Source organism: Oxyura jamaicensis, chromosome 20, assembly GCF_011077185.1.
Source record: "Oxyura jamaicensis isolate SHBP4307 breed ruddy duck chromosome 20, BPBGC_Ojam_1.0, whole genome shotgun sequence".
Classification (NCBI taxonomy): Eukaryota; Metazoa; Chordata; class Aves; order Anseriformes; family Anatidae; genus Oxyura; species Oxyura jamaicensis.
In genome coordinates this window covers 12,565,476-12,585,451 of record NC_048912.1, presented here as the reverse complement: position 1 = coordinate 12,585,451, position 19,976 = coordinate 12,565,476, and the positions used below count along the sequence as shown (strand labels likewise).

Genomic DNA, 19,976 nt, shown 5'->3' with positions numbered 1-19,976 from the left:
TTAATAGCAGGCACTCCCTGAAAGCTCAAAGAACAGTCCCCAGACATGGACAATTTAAACTCTTTGCTACTGTGTCTTGTACTACTACCAACTTTTTCCCATGCATCAGTATCAGATAGAGACATGATCTCACTGAGGTGCATTTTGAGTCAGATTCCTGCCGTCTTGGAAGAGCAGGCTGCTTGTTTTTACATACTTAGGAGGTTTTGTTGGGAAGTCATTTGGGTTTTCAAGTACCTTTGGGCTTCATTGAGCCTACATTTAAAGGTGCAATTACACCCCAACATATGTTTTGAATTAAGCCATTTGGGATGACAAGGGTCTAATGTAGACCAGATTTAAGTAGCTTGAGTTACAGTCAGAGATCCCCACGAGATTGAGGTTGGCCAGCTGAACACTTGCTAAAGGATGACTCATTTAATCTTTGTCAGCATGCTAGATGATGCATGTTAAACCGCACAAGCGGCCGTATCTAACAGTAAACCTTTGTCCAAGCTAGCTCGTGGTGCAGGGCACTGCTGTGAGACAGCCCAGAGGAAGCCCCAGGGACATTGCAGTTGCCGGTCCTCGCGGGTGAGCGAAGGCAGCAGCAGCCCGAGCTGTTGCCTGCAAGATCTGGAAAGTCAGCGTGGTCTAGAGAAAGTGATTAAACAAAGATCTGGGGGCCTAAGGAAGTGCCCTGATTAGCTGAGATTTATGAGCCATGGTTGGATATGCCACGTGGAACTGCTAAAACAGGGGGATGGGCCTCGGCCCTTCCTGGATGTGGCAGAGACCTGCAGGCTGCTCTTTGCCATGTATTTGGTGTCCGTGCTACAATCCTTCAGACATTTCAGTATTCACTAGCTTCACGTGTCTACGCTACTCCTTATTATTGTCTTGCTTACTTTCTTTTAGTGAAAAGAATTCTGCAGCTTTGGTCATCTTTATATTTTCAGTTTAAAAATAATATTTTTTCTACATGGATTTGGCTTTTTCTGCAGGTTTTTTTGTTTTGTTTTGTTTTGTTTTGTTTTTACTGAGCAGGAGAGCTCAGGCCAGGAAACGTGAGGCTGCCTGGTGGTGCTGTGCGGTACTTGTGTTCTGATGGCACTGCTCTACGCTTGCGGCAGGACCCAGCACTGACAGAGCTGCAGCGTGGGCTGAAGAGTAGGGCTTGATTCATAGCTGCTGATATGGCTGGGCAGTCTTCTGCTGTCATTAGGTGGCCTCTGTCAATGGCAGTACGGGACTTTGTAGCCACAGAGGGACTCTCAAGGGTCACGTTTTAATAATGCAGCATCTCCCTACTTAGCCTGAAGTAAGAGAATGACTGGAGTTACCGACTTGTGCTTCAACAATTTCTGCTCCTACCAGTCCTGAAGGTGAAGGGCAGTCATCAGCCTCCAGAACAACTCCTGAGGCTTCTCAGGGCTATGAAGAGCCAAAGTCAGGCTGGGAAGAAGCTGAAATAACTCCCACTAACTGCAATGTTGCGAAGAACCAGGGGTGACCTGTGGGGTGAGCTGTGTAAGGGGTGAGAAGACAATGCCAGGTCCCCTGGGGCAGTTGTCCCCTTTGCCACAGCCGCCTTGTTGTGCCAGGAATCGTCTGGGACAATCACCAGCCCCGAACCGGAGGTCCCTGAAGGGCCGACCGCCTTCACCTCGAGGAGGGGATCTCCTGGTACCTTTTATCTCTAAAACAGTTTATGAAGATAGAAATGAGCTAAAGGGGCTAGACATGGCAGCCAGGCAGGGGAATGTTTGCAGAGGAGAAAAATGCTCGTGAACCTCTGCGCTCCTCCCAGGCAGAGGAGCTGCCAGCCTTGATGTGGCATGTCATTCGTCAAGCTGTCACCCCGGGGCCTGGAGACCGTTCTGCCGACATCAGCGCGCCCGCGAGGGAGCACGGGGCACACCTGTAACCTTTGCCTCCCAGAGCTGTCTGCGGTTGTCCCCAAGGCTTGCCTTTGACTGCAAATGCAACAATAGGCTGCGGGGGAGGCGGGGAGGGGTTGTGGATTTAGGTGGGTGCTCATACCTGCAGGGCAGGGAGCAGGGAGCGTGCAGAGCGCCCTGCAAAACCTCAGCTCCTCTCTTGCAGAGGTGCGCTGTGCCCGAGGGGCACTCACCTAATGCAGAGAGCAGCAGCACGGCCCGTAAATGTCCCAGGGGACCCCGCATCAGCTGAACCCGTACCCGCAGAAGGTTCATTCTTTGGGAGGGATCCCCCGTGCTGGATTTGCTGGTGCTGAGGGTGGGTGAGAGCTGCTTCAGAAGACCGATCACCTTCATGGGATGCGGAGCGCCTCCCAGGCCTGATTTACTGCAAGCAGACAGCTCCTGTCAGCTAAAGATCGGGCTGTCAGGTTTTCTTTCCAAGTAACTCCTCCTTTCCCCATGAGCTACAGAACTGGGCACGCACGTCCAGATTTTGCTTAGAAGGCTGGTTTCCAGATGTTATGGCAGCTTGGTCTCCGTGGCTTGTCTTACGGTGGGGCACAAAGGAAGCCCCGTGCCCCGTCCCCAGCCTCACGCAGGCAGGACAGCTGCCTCCAGCCCAGAGAGGACGCAGCACAGGCTTTGTGTTTGCTGAGGATAGGAGCTGCAATGTGCTAGCAGAGGCACAATAGCTAGGCAGGAGATGAAACACACACCTGGTAGGGAAAAGGAGTGAATGCCAGCTTTTTTTTTTTTTCCCTTTCTTTTTTTCTGAAGTAACTTGAGTATCTGTATAGAGGGAGTGGTCTTTAAACAAGGGTAAAGGCCTCCCAGGCCACTAAGTTCCACTCTTCTTGGTTGTTGTATAATTTATACAGTACTTCAAAGGCATTAGGGCACTCTGCAAGCAAGCACTAAGGGAGAATCCACTCCTCAGAAAGTTTGCAGTATGACCTTACAAGCATTAAATCCCCGACTCTCCATTTTTGCCATAACCTGGAACCCTTTCCTGCCCTGAAGTCTCCCGAGGTCCCTTTTCCTTCCCTTCAGCAGTTGCTTTGTTCTCATTACATCCACCTTCCTAGATTAGAGCAGTCTCTGTTCTTCCTGATGTTTCAGAAGATGCTGTTATGCATGACTGAATCCATTTCCTTTCTTAGCTGCTGAATATTTACAGACATTTGATTGCTTTCTTTAAGGCCTTGCTCCTTTTTTGTTGTAATTTTTTTTTTTTCTTCTGATCTTCTGGCTCAAAGGGAAGTGGAAGCAGGGCGATAGCACTTGGTACTTCAAAACGGCAGCTACGGCATGTCTGACATCACGGCTGGGATGTTTGCTGAGGATCAAGGGAGCCTTTTCAAACTTCATTGTGTGTTACCGTTAAGAGGTGGCAGCTGCACCTTAAATGAATAACCAACCTTTGCATCCAAGGCAGCGGGCACTGGCAGCCGAGGTCAACTAAATCCAGCGGCATGGGCAGGACTTCAGTTTCCTTCTGGTGAATTTGGGCAGCCCAGTTCCTGAAGCTGAGCTTTGGCCCCAGCGAGCCCCCGGGGGATGGTGTGACCTTCAGTATGAATTTAGATCGGCGCTGGGACTTTTCTAAATTGTGCCTGCCAGGGGTCTTCGGGTCACAGCTCTCTTTCGTCAGAGCGCTCCCAGCACACTCTGGGCAGTGTGGGAGAAGGGATGCAGTCGCTGATGTTAATTTCAAAAAAGCTGGATGTAAACTGGGTGTAAAAGTACAGCCTGCTTGGGGTTCGTGTCTGCTGCGTGTTTAAGAGGTGCTACTTCCCCGCGTAGGACAACAAATTGGCCTTGTGCATGTCCCAGGTGGTGTTCCTGCCACCGTGCAAATGGTTAAAGTAGCAGAGCTGCTCTCTTTGCTTAGATAAACAGCGTCCCTGTGTGAATAACTTGCAGCCCCTGCTCATAATCCCTTTCTGATCTCTGGATATAAAAATGATATACGGAATGTAAACGCCGTAAAGATTAGTAATCACCAAAAGGGTGGAAAAAATATCGGGAAGAGTTGTAGGGTTTTTCTGCGTGCCTGAGGAATTCTGCAGGGATTTTTCTTTGGTGGAGCTTGTGCTGTTCTACAGCTCACCTCCTTTCAAACTTGCTTCTGGAGACAGTGGAGATGTTTGTGGAGGATTTTCAGCTATTTTTAAAGAACTCTGGCATGGACTTACTGTGACCTCTTTGCCTTGGGTTCTGAAGTTGTAAAGAAGAGTAAAGGATGTATCTACTTGTCAAAGAATTTGGGGATTTACTGCTGGCTCAGATGGTGCGAGGTTCTCAGGGACGGAGTGTCAGCGACGCGGCGTTATGTGGAGAACAGCAGCCCTCTGTCATTCTGCACGTTTTGGCATATTCATGTGGGATCCTTTCCTCCTAATCTTTTGCATGCAGGGCGGCACCGCTGAGCAGAGCTCAGCATTTTGGTTGTCTGCTGTAGCAGGCCTGGTTTTCAGAAGTTCATTGTTTACCTTCAAATTTAACTGTTCTAAGGCGTACAGATTTGGACTGCAAGTCATGTTGTCTCTCAAAAAATCCTGCTCCCGTGGTACACCTTGTGAAATACTCTGGGGTTTAAAAGTGTGAAAGTGGATCTCTCCCCCAAAAACCCTGGATGTTTTAGGATGGTTTGGGGGGGCTGAAGGGCCGAGTCCAGCTGGTGCAGGTGGTTCGATGGGGTGGGGAGGATCTGGGAGTGAGCCCACCGAGCTGTTGTGGTCCGATGAAACCACCAGTGCAGAAGCCTTGTCTAAGCTGTGAGGGTTTGGGGGAAGTGAGGAGGCAGTTTCACCTAAACTTCTGCAGGGTTTTCCCGTGTACCTCCCACCCTCTGCAGTGCCTTTGGACTGCGTTCAGAGCAGCTGTGTCGGGTTGAACAGTATGCTCCAGGGACAAAGTTGGGCTTTTCATTTAGTAGGAAGGTGTTTGTGGTACGTTGCCAAGATGGTGTTTTATCACAAATTACCAGCGCGAGCTGCATCAGAGACCACCCAGATCTCTCCCTGAGAACATGGCTGTGCTTCCAAATTCCTCTCGGGAGACACCATCGCCATCTGTACCTGCAGTGGTTCAGGTTGCCTGTCCCCTGCTGATGCCATGGGCCAGTATGTGAGTTTGTCTTTCCAGTCATCCTAGGAGAGGCTTTTACCTCCATGTGTAGCTCCATCACATCTCCACCACATCTGCTCTGTCTGCAGCTGGGACACTGGCATGCAGGCAAGTCGTTCTTCCAAGAAAAAGCATGAAATTCACGAGAAAAAAAGGACTCAACCCAGCTCCCAGATAAGAACTTCAAGTTCTGTTTTGTTTTGTTTTGTTTTGTTTCTGCTGATTCATCCTGAAACTAACTGTGCTATTTGTATCGCCAGTCTGGATTTGGCTAGAGAATTCTTCAGCAACACATTTGGGATTTTGTCCTAACGTGATCGGTAAGTCTAGGTGAAACAGCACAACTTGTGTGCTCCATGAATAAAAAACTCAGCTGTAAGTGCATCGACCTGTCTTCTCTCCCCTAAAATGGATGGATCAGTTTTGGTTCTGGCCTAGTGACGTGCCACTTTGCTTTACATCATTCCTCCTGGTATTAGGAATGGCTGTCTTAAATCAGCAAGAGCTGGGTGTCCCCTCTCTCAACAGCTCCTAGAGCTTACCTGTTTTAACAGCCCTGTACCGAAATAGTTGTGCTTCCAGATGTCTGACTCTTGCAGTCTCACAGGGAAAGCTTAAGATAGCTTAAGAAAAATAAACTGTAAAAAAAATAAAGATACTTTGCATCCCTTTTTATACCTGGGTCAGTTCCCTGTTCTGTTTCACAGCCTGGGTCCACAAATGGTTATGTTGGCACAGCCAGAAGGGGAAGGCGAGCAGAAAGAGATTAGGCTGACACTGCTGCCAAAGACAACATGTTGTCAAACCGTGGCCTCGGTCCCTCCTGTGCAGCGAGCAGCTCTCCTCCATTCTCTCCAGCCCGAAACACAATCAACAACTAGCAAATGAGAATCTGACACTTCCTCTCCCAAACCCAGCAAGTGCCTGTAATAATAAGGATTTGATAAACTCCTCAAAGCACTTAATCTGCTTCTTCTGTGAGCTGCAGGCCAGGGAACAGCCAGAGAGACACTGAACAGCAAAAGCAGAATAGATTGTAATTAACTTTAAAACCCTGTGAAACTCGTACTGCTGTGTGTGGTGGGCTTGTTTTGGAACAAAGTTGGGGTTTGTGCAAGTTCTAATCTTGGTATCAAGTCAAGGCTTGTCCAGAGAAAGTGCATGTACCTTTATTAACATGCAAATCACATACTCTGTTTATTACACTCCCTGCATCCCTCCCTCTAGAGCAGTTTAATAGAAGCAGGCAAGAACTAATTAAATTCCTTTATTCATACCTCATGCTTGAAGTGCAGAGCTCAAGGCAAGAATGCCAATGGGCACACGCCCATGCCCTCTCCGTTTCCAAAACGAGCGTGGCATGCCTGACCTTCACCTCATTAGGGAAGGAATAAATCCCTGGCACGAAGATGAGGATGTCAGGCACTATATGCATAAATCACAAAAGGAGTTTCCAAAAGGCTTTCATCTCAGGAGTCCTTAAAAGTTCAGAGCTATGGATCAATCCGGAGTGGATACCTTTCATCAGTAATTCCACATCTGAAGCGCTTTAATAACGTGGATCCTTTAAATAAAATTCTAAAAGCCCAAACCAGCTGCAGTGGCAGCATACACTCAAGCTAATGACTTTAATTACTATAAAATTACCAGATAGTGTATTTGTAATTTTAATCTCCTAATCCGCAAAGTGCCTTTTTCCCTTTAATGTTTTGAAAGATGGTGAAACAGCTTTTGGTTTCCTTGCCAGTTTTTCTAGGATCTTCGAAAACTGGAGAGGAACCTTCCACAAATATCCCAGCTGTGGTTCTGAGGTTTTTTTCTTCTTTATTTAAAATGGTATCCATTGTATTAACACAAACTATTTAAAAGCAGTAAGAGGACCTACCCCAGCAAACCAGCCACTCTGCGTTTAAGAAGATTTCTTTGGCCACCTGGATGACTGTACAAAGGTTACGCACCATGCAAACCTTCCCTGAAGTGCCGAGGAAATTGCAGGTTATTACAAGGGAAGAAAATCTCACGCTGAAAACCAGCAGTTAAAGAATAAACCCACGACAAGTCTCTATTATGTTTCCACCTACCTTATGTGAAATGTTATGTCTGGAAAACCGCACCAACATTTTTGCACGGAGAGATCCCAAAGTGCTACCCCGCGGTTATCATCAGACTTTGCTGACCTCTCGGGATGCAGCAGCTCATCCTTTCCACACAGCAGCTCATCCTCTAGGGCAAACCAAAGTTCTCCAGTTCATCCGGGCAGCTTGCAGCGGGGCTGCCTTAGCACCCTGCCACAGCTTCGTGAGCTCGTAGCCTTGGAGAAGTATCAGAGGAATCTCTCATTCTGCTGTGTGCATCAGAGCTGGTGATGGTTTTTTCCGTTCACCAGCCCTTGGAATGGAGTTTAGGGATCATCCCGATTCAGAATTGTGTAAATCCTAACAAACTTGTCAGTTGTTGTGCTTGCTGTTTAAACTCCTGGAAGGTGACTTGGAGAGGCCTGGCAGTGTGTGTGGGATATTCACTGAAGTTCATTGGACATATAAAATCAGGCAGGGCTTAGCTGGTCATAGCGGAGTTAGAAGTCCATCACCACCTGATGGCTGAGCACAGCTCTCACAGTTTTTATTCTCATAATACCCCATTACGACTGCTACTAATTTCGATTTTGAGTTGGTGAAGAGACGCAAAGATAAAGCTAAGTGATGTGTCCAGGGTAATGCAGGAAGCTAGCAGGGAAGGGATTTGAGCCTCAGCTGTAGCCCAGGTTCTTGGCTGTGGCACTATTTTTCTCTGGGGTGTTAGAAACAGGCTAACAGCTCTTCTGCTTTGGAGGAAGCTCCTGTTTTCCTAATTGCTATCTTTTCCTACTGGGGCGGGATTATTTTTAAGTGCAAAATAGCTAGCTGTTCCTATTAAGCTACTGGAGGAATAACGTGCATGGAAAAAGCTCAGATGTTTTCCCAAATAGGAAGTAATTTAGATTTCAGATTAATGCCTGTGACAATGGAAATATGTAAAATCTTTTCCTGATATGGAGCCCAAACTATGGCTAGTTCTTATCTGTGGTGGACACGGGTGTAAAAACCAGCTCATGCTCCATGGAAGGGACAAACGCTGACGAAAGGCGTAAATATGTGCTTTTCTGCAGCACACCCACGCTGTGCTGGGCATTGACAGGGTGAGCCACGCGGTGCTGGTGACGGCTTAGGAGCGAGCAGGAATGTTTCCATGTATCCCCTGTAAATTGACTCTTAGGAGCCGGTCCATACGTGCAGCACAGAACCGAACTGTGCAGTGAGCCCACAGTGCCAGGAGAGGCCGTGCTGCTGTGTTCATGGTTCCTCGTTGCTGAATAATTTGTTTTTTTCAGGAATATGCTGTGATGGGCACAGCCCAAGCAAGCGCCAGGAGGTGTGGATATCCCGTGCAGTGCAGGTTGCAGTTTTTACCCACTGGTCAGGCAAATATTGCAGCCAAAAGGCCCCAGTTCTGCAGCCCCTCTTCTGATAGCAAATCTTGCGCTGCCTCTTTCCAAGCCTTTTCAGTGGCATGTCTGCAGAACCACAGCTGCAGAATCGCAGCAGCCCTTTGCTACACACCCTGAGCTGCAGGAAGGAGATCAAAATCGGCTGTGATCTTTTGCTTTCACCAGGAAAGCAAGGCCTTAGCTGGCCAAGGCTAATTCCTGCAGAGGATATGGTTATGGCTCATGGCCCGCTTGGAGATGAAAGCCCCCAGGCAGGTGTGGAGACTCAAGTCATCTTGTAGCTGCAGTAGGATGTAGCTCAGTGGTCACCATGTAGGAGTTACGGGGTGTTAGTTGAGCTGTCTGTCCTCAGCCTTTCAGCTCAAATGCTTGGACAGCTTTTGGCATTCCCCCGTTTACCCAAAGAAAGGAAATCAAACCGCATGTTGTCGCTCTGCCTGTCTCTGCCAGTTGCCCTCTCTCACGTCTAAAATGGGAGTCTTGGAGCTTTGTGTGCTGGACAGAAGTAGGTGTCTGAATTGTGAGATTCCCCAAATGAAAACATTTTATGCATTTCCAAACAGTTGTAAATATGTGACAACTCTTGGTCTTGCTAGTCTTCTCCTCTTACAAGCACCGTGCCCCTGATCCCACTCAGGGAAGCCAACAGTCAGAGCTGTACTCCCAGCAGCAAACGCTAGACTGCGAATTATGAAGAGCAGGGGTGCTGAGTCCTTCTCTCAGGGACCTATAAATCCTCGGTTCTGTCAGAAAGGGGCTTTGCAACAGGAAAATTAAGGGCTATCTGGATGGCTGGGGTGGAGGGAGCCAGTGCAAGGAGAGAGCCTGAGTTTGGAGTGGTGATAGCACTCTGCTGCTGTCAGCTGCGGTTTACAAAGGAGCCACTTATGTTCCCTCTGCTGTCACAGTCCTGTGTGTGGGGCGGCCCCAGCCTTTTGGGGGACAGCAGAACTGCAGCCTGGGGGATATCTTTGCAGGTCCCTGCTCAAGCAAAAGAAAATCTCTTATCCGTGGAAGCCTTGAGCTTTACGTGGCCAAGGGCACGTACCTGAGCAATTCAGATTCCACCCATCAGAAGGGTAACGGCATGCACACGGTGCCTGGGAGCTTGCAGAGAGGGAAGTGATGGGAAGAGGTGGTGTGTTCAGGTCAGGTGAGGATCTCTGCTGGTGCCTTTCCCTGTGTCCTGGGATCCTGCTGGTTTTCTTTCACGCCGATGGTTTTAAGTTGCTGAAAACTGTGACCTGACAGTTGCTGCAGAGGGGCTGGTGAGGGCTGTGCACGGAGCGCTCCTTGCTTTGCATTGCATGAGGGCCCTCCACATTCCTCACCTGCTACGCTCGCTGATAAGGTTAGCAGGGGAAAGAAAATGTTGCTAAATGCATTTTAACAGATGCGGGCAGTTTGCACTCAGCTGTTGGGGTGGTGTTTGTTCTGACTGAGGAAATGCTGAATGGGAAATATTAGCTTGAATTAGCGAGCACAAGATGAAAGCAAAGAGACAATTGCAAAGTGAAGCCCTGCAAATTTCCCCTGCACTCAGTCAAACTACAAAATAATCAGATTAAGCCATAACTGTATAAATGGGGCCTGAGTGTGTTTGCTCTGCTTACTTGGTCGTGCATTCAGGACGTTCGGAGTGGTGTAACTATAGCCCAGGAGGTATTAGTCACGCTGGGAGAACTTCAGTGAATATAAGAGGGCTTCATCTGGGCAGTTACCAAGGCAACTCTTGCTAATATTTCATTACAATGCTTTCGCCTTCTCCAAGTCCCACGGATTAGGACTGGGAATCTCAGAAAGAAGAGTTTATTGTCAATATTGTGCTTGGATTGAGTGCATCCTAAAGAAGAATAAAAAATAAAGAAAAAAAAAAAAGAAAAAAAAAAAGAAAAAGAAAAAGGCAAAGCATTCTCCATAGGCAAAACTCACAACACGCAGCTGGAGCTAAACTCTCTGTCATCCATCACTTCCTTGTGCCCTGTGGAGTGTCTTGGGTCGTAAATAATCTCCCTCTTTCCAGCTCTGAAATAAGTGGAAATGCAGGTATGAGCATCTACGTTGAGATTATACGAAGACACCCCACTGCAGTGCTGTGCCTGGTGTCATTCGGTGTGGCTGGATGCTTGCTGGAGCAGCAAGTGGAGCCCGTTTGGCCTTTCCCAGTCGTGGGAGCTAAGGCACTGCACGGGAATGTTGCTTGGCTTGCTTTCTTTCCATTGCAGCCTCTGCCCTGGCAAAGGATGGGGATTGCAGGGCAGAGTTAGGGAGCACATTCACGTCTCCTAATGTGCTCAAATCAAAGTAATGCAAACATGAGGGCGTTCGGTGTCAGTGGTGCGTACCCAGGATGCTGACTCCTTCTGTTTGTCCACACTGATCTGTGTTACTCCGGAGGAGCTGCCCTCTCCCCCCCCTTTTGCTGCCCTTGCCCTTTCTGAAGTGAGAAGAAAATGCAAAACCTCTGCATCGAGACTGGTTTTTATCTCAGTGGTTCGTCTGCAGAAGGTTACAGTAAGGGTCTTACTCTTGTCAGGATTAGACTAGCGCAGTAGGCAGGGAGGTGGGCGGCTGCTCCTTGCTTCCCATCCCTCAGCCGAATCCCCCTGGCTGCCTGCTGACCCAGCACAGCCAGCTGGGCCCCACGTCCTCCTTATACCAGTGCCACTGGTACCGGCCGTTCACCTTCCTGGATCTGGGGAATGAGGTTATTTCCCACGTTCAAAAAAATGCTTTGAAAGGGATGAGGGAAGAAATCCTTCATTTCTAACTTTTTTTTTCAAACTGCATCTAACCTCTTTACCAGCTGGCGCTGTTTATTAGACCCACGGTTCTGATTTCATCTGGGAAAGCATGTGCAGAGCAATTAGAAAAGCTGCTGAGGAGCAGCAAAAACCAGAGCTTTACAGCCAGAACGTGGCTTTGCTGCTTCATTCAGCTTTGTGCTTTTTTAAATGCTGCTGATTGGAGGTAGCAGGGAGATCCCAAATTTAAGTGTTCGTTCTGGTTAAGTCCAATAGGTCTGTTGCATTGCTGGGTCTGTGCACATCCCTCCAACTCTTGTCCTTACGACTGACATGAGAGCTATTGCTGATTGCTTTGGGGAGCCACAGCCAGGGCGTTTTAACGTGGGCATCCCTCAAAGTTGGCAAAACACCCATACAAACCAAAGGACGTCTTCTGGTCTGGGATATCTGCTGAGACGACCCTTCCTGTGGGATGAGCTTGGTTCTTGTAGTGTTGCTGAGGGCTGTTGCTTGTTCCTAGTGACACTTTTCATTAAGCATCTGTTATTTCTCATTAAAGAAATGGGACTTAACAGGAAAATACCAACACTGCTATCCTGGATGGCAGAGAAGGTAGTCTATTTATCAAGTCCGTGTACAAGAATTTGATGGTGGTGGGGCTTTAAGGCATGAGTTAGGTCTCATCAGTCCTGGGGAAACTGGCTCTGTACGATATGATAAATGAAAATTAACCCTATCAGGAACCAAGCATGTTCACACTGCAGAGATCAGAAGAGTATTTGAGTGTGTCCCTGCCGCGTTGGGACTCCAGTTAGCAAGAGGCACCAGTGGGCACCTGTCTCCTTGTTTTCACTGGAAGTTAGTGCAGGCGTGGAGGGCTGGTGGAGATTTCAGCTGCTGTGGGAGGGCAGCGCCCAGCGGAGCATCTCAGCGTGGATCTCTGGGCAGGTGAGGCACAGCCACCGTGCACGAAGACAAAAGAAGCAACCTACAGCTATCACACAGATCTGAACGTATCCCTCCAGTCAAGTTTAGATTGTAAGTAGAAGGATCCCCTGAACAAAATCAGATAAGCAGTTCTGAATCACTCTGACTACAGGAAAGAAATCTGACCTTCAGGTCCCCAGGTGTAGGTGAAAAGTTACTGACACAAGGCCAGCTTGGAGGTGGAAGTTGTTCTCAAAGCAGCAGCTCTGTGTTGTCCTGAGGAGCAGGTGAATTGTGTCAGTGCTGTGGTACAGCTGTGGTACAGTAACCTAGCAAACTGCACACGAGCTCTGTTTTGTGCTGGTTTAGTAGTGCTAATAAAATCAGAGCTTTTCCCTGATGTAAGCAAACCCGTAGCTTTCCAGCTGAATGGAGGCACAGTTAATGAAAATGCAGTCACAGGGGCAGGGCGGGCAGAGGGAAACTATGCAACAGTCAGCTGTGTCTTGCCTTTCTGAGCTGGGTGAGATCTTCCTTTTGCTATGCTAGCTACTAACTTGCTCCAGGACCTATTGTTTTCAGAGTTATTTGTGACATTAGCACAAGCTCCCAAGAACGGCAAGGAGAAAAGAAACCCCTTGAATGGAAATGCAGTGGATGATTTCGCCCAAGCAATCCTTGTTGGCATGAATTATTCCTCCCACTGCAGCAAAAAAAATGTGTGGATGTGCATTAGAAGTGCCAACTATTCTTTCTGAGATCCCCAAAGAACTTTGCACCTGATAATCGCCACCTAGATTGTGAAAAATGGGGTGTGAGAGGGCAGCAAGGGTCTGTCATGACCCCGTGCCTGAAGAATATTCGTGCACACAGCCGTGGGGTACAGAAACAAGTGTGGGTGAAGCAATCTGTGGGAGAATGAACTTCCTGGTATTCCAAGAAGTTACAGTGACAGGGTAGGAGAAGTCCTATTCTCTGAGTCAGCCCTGAGTCAGTCTCCCTCGTGCAGTGCTGGACCCATCCCACCTCTGGGACAGGCAGTACAAGCCTGTTCTGTCTGCGGGTCTCTAGCTTCCCCCACTGCTCGTTCACACTCGAGGGGCCGCATTAGCTCCCATCATTGCTGGTTTTCATCCCAGGCACATTCGCTCATCCCCCTGCTTCCTCTGGGCCTTTGATTTGACCCAGAAGCCTTCTTTCTCCTGCAGTGCTGAGCGGCTACCGTGTCTCGCCCTAGAAGTAGCTGCACTTTTCTGGTGGGTGAGCTGATCTCTGCTGACATGCCAGCTCGTTAAATCCGCAGGGCCCTTCGGGGCCATTCTGGCAGAAGGGAGAGCTGTGTGGCGTAAACCTAAAGCGTGATTTAGTTATTAACATAAAAAGCAGCTGTGTTCCTGATAGATTTGTGCAAAGAAAAGCACGTAGCTAACGATGACCAAGCCTAAAGCATGCCTAGCAGCCGGCACATGCGTACGTTTTCAGTGCGCGCCAGAGTGACATGGAGGTCGGGCTTTAACAGAAAGTATTTGGGCCCTTGCCAGGTAGACAGACAGCATGAATGAAACACCTGTTCTGGCTCTGGGAGGGTTTTGGAACCAGTTGATTACAGGGAAGGTACAGGCTGACCTTAAAGTGAATTGAATTCTCTGGTGTAGAGTAACATGTCCTGCTAGATTATGAAACCTCTTGATCTATTTGTGCAAATGTCCTCCGCAGACAAAACACAGATGCGTGCCTCTTTTTTTGTTTTTGTTTTTAACTAAAAGGTGCTGCCCAGGCACGGCGAACTGACCAGCTATGAATCAAAATAGTCTTTTTCAAATGTGAATGAATGTTGAAGTGGGAACGCTGTACTGGAAGTAAAGATAAGATACCTTACAGCGATTTTACAAAGGGAAATATATATATATTAATTCCAGATGTCTCTTAATTCTGCTCTCACTAGTGTTTTTTTGGAGTTTGTGAGGTTTAGGGTTTTGCCTTTTCATATAATGTAATTCAGTTTTGAGAAGATACGAAGGAGATTGCCTTTCCAAGAGTTGTTTCCTGGTGCATCACCATATCAGTCTGCTTTGGCTGGGTTTGTTCAACTTTAACTGTGTTTCTGTTAACATTGCAAAAGCACCATCGGGAATATTTTAATCAAAGCAGAGGGTGCCTGTTTAACACCGCGGTGTAGAATATTATGGCTTGCAGTAGAGGGGCAGATTTAGTAGTGCGGGGAGTCTGCTCATCCCTTCTGGCCTTTGGCTTTGTGCATTCCTAAGAACAAGGCTGAGAAAGTGAGGCAGATCCTGCCCAAATTCCTCATGCCTTCTACGAAACTTTGCAGCCATTTCCCAGTGCGGATCCAAACCATGCCCAATCCCCCAAGACGCAGGAGGGTTTAAGAAGCTGTAATTGAGCTGTCAGTTTGGAGAACAAACAGGGAAAATGTACTTTGAGTCGCTTTTTGGGGGCTGTTTGCACAACTGTCTGTGTGTGCACGCGTGGGGGGGCTGTGTGAACAGGGAGGGAGCTCCTCTCCATGCCTCTGTGAGCTGAGCAAACCCAGGGCGAGCTCACTGGAAGACAGGGACTTGAAAACTGCGTATGTCTTCTACTCTGTGTTGCTCTACAGTCCTCTCAGGTACAGCCTGTAGAATTCTGAAGCTGGAGACGTGCTTGAAGGCTACTGATTGCTCTGGTGGCTTGTGTTGCTTCAGTTCCAGCTCATGTGGAATTAATCCGCAGCAACTAGTAGCTGATCTCGACACACTTGTGTCGGGACATGACCTGCTTATGAAAATGGTGATGTAGGTACAGTGTTGTTAGGTCACCACCCAGCAAAGCTCAGGAAACACATTCCTTCACACCGCTTGTAGCAGAGTAGTAGAAAGTAATTAGATCTGCCTTAAGACAACATGTTCCTGACCCCACATATTGCACGGTACAAAACCCATATGCTCGGTTATTTCCCTTGGCTCAGGCCCTGCTTGCACTGACAGCTCTGAATGTAGTGGTACCTTGCTAGGAAGCCCCGTATGTAAATGCAGCAGTTCTCCTTCCATTGGCCATGCATTGGTTTTCCCAGAGTGAGGAGCTTCTTCGCTTTCTCAGTGTAACAGACAATACAAAGGCAGTTCATTTGTTCCCAGCAAGCAGAACTTGTTGGTATTCCCACGGGATTACTCTGTCGGCCTCGCTCCTGTCTGTGAAACACTTCCCTGCACTTCTGCAGCAGGTTAAAAGGGGACAAGTAGATAGGAAGGCTGGTGATTGTAATTTGATGAATCTTTGTTCAGATTTAGAAATGGGGTTCCCTAAGTGAGGTAAGCTTTGGGGAGCCCAAGCCTTACATTTGTTCTCAGACCTCTCTGAAGCTCTTCCTTTCCCACCACCCTCCCCAAACTCTGCTGTCATTTCTTCAGGTTTGCGGTTTCTGATGGCAAGCTCTTCATGGTCCTGCAAGTTTTAGGAAGGCAAAACTAAAACCTTCAGTGGAATTCAGATGCCTTGAGTGGCTGCAGATGGATAGCGGCACGGCTGAAGTCATGTCACTACATGTAGCTTTGGAGAATAGTTGAGCGGGGTTGCCAGAGGCTGGATTTTTTCAGTTCTTTCTGCACTCGGTGGTGGATTGGATTTAAATGGCGAGGTCTTTTCTGCTTCAGCACCTCCAGCGTGACAGCGTATCACTACAGCTGCTAGCTTCATGAAGCCAAGTGAAGAAACTCCATTGCTTGGTGAAAGACACTAGTAAAATTCAAAGGGGAATGGGAGTAGATAATGTGAATAGTAAACGTCCAGAGCTCTTGAACTTAGTGCTTTAAAAAAAAAAGCTTCCTAAATGGAAGAAAGGCTTTGGTGTTCACTCAGATTTCCAGCTGTTGTACATCAGGGAGGTCTTTTGGGGAGCAGTTTTCTTTGCCTGTCGGGTGTTCACCTGCGATGGTTGCTGCTGGTGACTCTCAGGTGAGACGTGTGGCCGGGGGACATGTGTCAGGGCCAGATTAGGAAATATGTTGTGCCTTGTTTGCCTGGGAGTGGCTGACCAGAGCTGGCATCGGGATGGGAGATCAAGCCTGGTGACCTCAACTTTTTGGTTAACCTCAAAATTGGGTGTTTAGCTAAATCATAAACCCTCTGCCCATTTCTTTTAGTGATTTGGGAATAAAAAAAAACAAACACTCAGAAACCTCCTTCTTTAAAGCATTTCTTTTGCTCCTCTGAGCACTCCCGACCCCCCCATACAGGTGGCCACGGCGTGCTTTCAGTCCCTGAGCTGCGGTTGCAGAGCAGCTCTGCGGCTGACTCGAGGCCAGCTCAGGCTGCAGAAGGGGCATTTTTCCTGCACGGTGCTGCTGAGCCTGTGCCACAAACCCCACGTGCTCACAGTGATTTCGCTCGGGATGGATTGTTCACTTTCCTTAATTGCCTTTTGGAGGGGTGATTAATTACGCGCCACAACATTACCACTAGAGGGATTACAGATATTAGACTGGCCCCAATGTTTTGCCTTGTAACAATCTTGTGGGGGTGGGAGAAAGTTATTTTCTTAATCTGTGCCCTGCTTTCCTTGTTAACTCCTTTTAGGTATTCACAGATGCCATGGGCTATAAGCAGCTAATGAAATACGGCGTTAGATAAAGTTTGAGGAAGTTTTAATTCCAGCTCTGTGGCGTATGGGTTTCCTGTCCATAAACACGTTAGTTAACGATTACTGGAGATCACAAGTATATTCAGAGGTGGTTGTTCCATGTTCCCCAGAGCAAGCTGCCCATCTTAATGTGGACTTTAAAGGGCAAAGACTGCCCGTGCTTTTTAAAATAACTTGTTTTCAAGGGCTCTATTTAGCTTGTAAATTATATATTCATCTGCTAGGTAGTAAGACCTGGCATTAAAAAAAAATGGAAAAATAGAAAAAAATTGAAAAAATGGAAAAACCAGGGGGAAATCTCCAGAGACAGACAAGCAGGAATGGGTTAAAAACTCCTGAAAGCCCTTTAGGAAGCCTGTGGAGCTGAAGGGGTTTGGAGGCTGTGCTCGGTGCTTCCTGGCAGTGTGGAAGCGGGCACCCCGCAGCACTTGCGCTGAGTCCTGGTGTCCTCCTGCTGCAGCCCATGCTGTGCGTGCCTGGGGACAGGCAGCAGTAACTTTTCTGAGCAGGATGGTTCCTGGGGGGCTGGCCACCAAAATGACACAGGGATGATGATGAGAGGCAGTGGGCAAATGCTCAGCAGCAGCCTCTGAGGACCTGGGCACACTTAGGAGCTTGTGTTTCTTCCTGTGGGGTTCAGATACGATAGGTCTCCATGTCTGGAGTCCAGGCCTCCTGATCTCAGTTGATTTATTTTGTATTTTCTTAGTGTAAAGAAAGAGCATGCACGTGATGGAAAATCAAAGCAGCTTTTTCATGGGTTTGGTGATAAGTCAAAGTATTTTGGTGATGTGTCTAACTCACTGTTTTGGTGATGTGTACAACTAACTGTGCTGGGTTCGGTTTCTTACCCCTAAGATGTTTTCCACCAGCGCGTCTGCCCTCTCAGGTCATGGCATGGGGGGACAGCACTTGGGTGGCAGAAGGGGGGCAGGCTTTGGGGTGGCTCTGCTTTTCCCCCAGGTGAGAAGCTGGAGGCTTTTGTGGGCTGCCAGCCTCTCCACCCCACGAAGAGGCAAATCTTCACCATTTAATGAAAACAAACGGCGTACCTCGAGGAGAGTAAGTCGGGTTCTGTGGGACCTTTTAACGCTTTGTTAATTAGTAATAGGGCTTTTCCTGGAGATAAAACAATCTATCGGCTACCGGAGTTTATTAACGCCCTAAAAACACCGGCGAGCGAGACCACGGCAGCACAGCGCCGCAGATACAATACCCACATTGTTCCTCGCGAACATCCTCTCCCTTTCATTCCTTAAAAAAAAAAAAAAAAAAAAAAAAAAAAAAAACAAAAAAAAACACACCACTTCACCCCATTTGGCCTCTCCTCCCCTAAAGCTTCTAAGGGGGGGGGGGGGGGTTCCCAGGGCGAGGCCGGCTCCGGGGGGCGAGGGGGGGTCCGGAGGCGGCGCCTGCCGGGGCTGAAGTAGTGCGGGCGCGGCGCGGCGGGGCGCAGTGCCGGGGCTGGGGCTCGGGGGAGGCGGCCGCCCGCCCCCGCTGCCTCCGGGGAAGATGGCGAGGGAGGCCGAGCGGGGCGGCGAGAGGCCGGGGGGGCTGCTGAGAGGCTTACTGGGGATACTGGGGGGTTTGCTGGTGCTGGTGGCGGTGCCCGTGCCCGCCGCCGCCAGCCCGGCAGCCTCGTTCCCCGGCGATGTGAACGGGCACAGCCTGCACCCGCCCTACTTCAACCTGGCCGAGGGCACCCGCATCTCCGCCACCGCCACCTGCGGGGAGGAGGCGGCGGGAGCCGGCAGCCGCCGAGCCGTGGAGGATCTGTACTGCAAGCTGGTCGGGGGGCCGCTGGCCGGGGGGGACCCCAACCAGACCATCCAGGTAGGGCGGCTGGGGGAGGCTCGTATGCGGGTGGGTGGGGGAGATGCATCGTGGTACGCCCCCCCCCCGGGGAGGGTCGGGGGTTCTAGGGGAGGCTGAGCCCCCTCTTTGTCCTTCTCTGGCCCTCGCTGCCCTGTCCCAGCCCTGCCATCCTGCTGTGGGTGCCAGAGGAGGTGGGGAGGTTGGGTGAGGGGGCGCAGAGCCCCAGGACCCCCACTGATGTTTTCCCATGTGGTCGGAGTTGATGCAGAGCTGGTGTCCTCTGGCTTGTTGGGGGCTTGGGCACCCCTGGAGGGGGTGAGGGGCAGGTTGGGGTGCCCCCAGGCATCCCCCCCAGCCTGGCCCCAGTGCTGTGGCCGGGGTCTGTGGGAAGCCCCCCGGAGCAGCCAGGGCACACAGCACACGTGCTCTGCTCTCCCGGGCTCCCCAGAAGTCGCGCACGTGAAGCGCGGTTCGCTGGGTTCCCGTGGCGTTATTTTCACAGGGGTTGGTTCTTTATGTCCGAACGCTCCTGGGTGAGCCAGCGCCTGAAGTCCTCTGCCAGCCAGAGAATGGCTGTGACATACAGGATAATAGTTAGCTTTGGGGGGCTTAACTCCAAAGTCCCCCGTGTGCGGTGGGGCATTAGGATGAGCAGAGGGAAAGTTAAGAGGAGCGTTTCATGAGCGTCAGGTGACTTAGCTCAGGGGTCCCATTTTAAGCAGCCCGGAGGGAGCTCGCAGCCAGGAATGCAGATGGTAAAAACTGCTGCGCGGTTTAACGGCCCCGGCCCCCTTAAAAAGAAGGAAGAAGAATTGTAAACAGGCTTGTAAAACACTAGGTTTAGCTGCAGGAACGCCGGACCTGCTGCCCCCCTCGGGGCAGCCCGAGCAGGGAAAAGCAACTCTGCCTCGAAATGCTCTTGCAACGAAGCCCTCGGCAGAGCCAGCAGCTGCTGCGCACCAGCCTGAGCTGCTTGGTGCTTGCGGGGCTCACGGTGCCAGGTCACCTGTTGCAGCGGGGCTGTGGGATTGTCTGTCCTGAATGCAACAGGGATGAAGAGCGAGGGGGAAGCGTCAGCTTCTGGGATCCAGCCTTTCTTGGCCTTTTGTTGGGGTTGGCTTTGTTGTAAGATGAGCTTCTGAAGCATTTTTCTCATTCTGGCCGCGTTCTCCTGAGTCAGTGCTGTACGAGGAATTTTCTGGCTTTTGTGTTTACAACGTGGAATTTTGCCCCGTTTGTCATAGAAATTGTTGAGGATGTTACTGGAGGGCAAAAAGCTGATGGAGTCTCCTCTGAGCCTTGCCACTTTT

The 19,976-nt window shown here is 49.5% G+C and overlaps 1 protein-coding gene across 4 annotated transcripts in view; it reads left to right on the top strand.

The window, feature by feature from the left end:
- Window positions 1-18,270: 18,270 nt before the first annotated feature.
- LAMA5 (laminin subunit alpha 5) overlaps window positions 18,271-19,976 on the top strand; it is an 86,917-nt gene continuing 85,211 nt past the window's right edge. For all 4 annotated transcript variants that reach the window (XM_035343904.1, XM_035343902.1, XM_035343903.1 and 1 more), the window contains exon 1: window positions 18,271-18,684. In XM_035343904.1, the coding sequence (XP_035199795.1) occupies window positions 18,364-18,684 (321 nt within the window). In that variant the 5' untranslated portion in view covers window positions 18,271-18,363. The remainder of the gene's footprint in view (window positions 18,685-19,976) is intronic.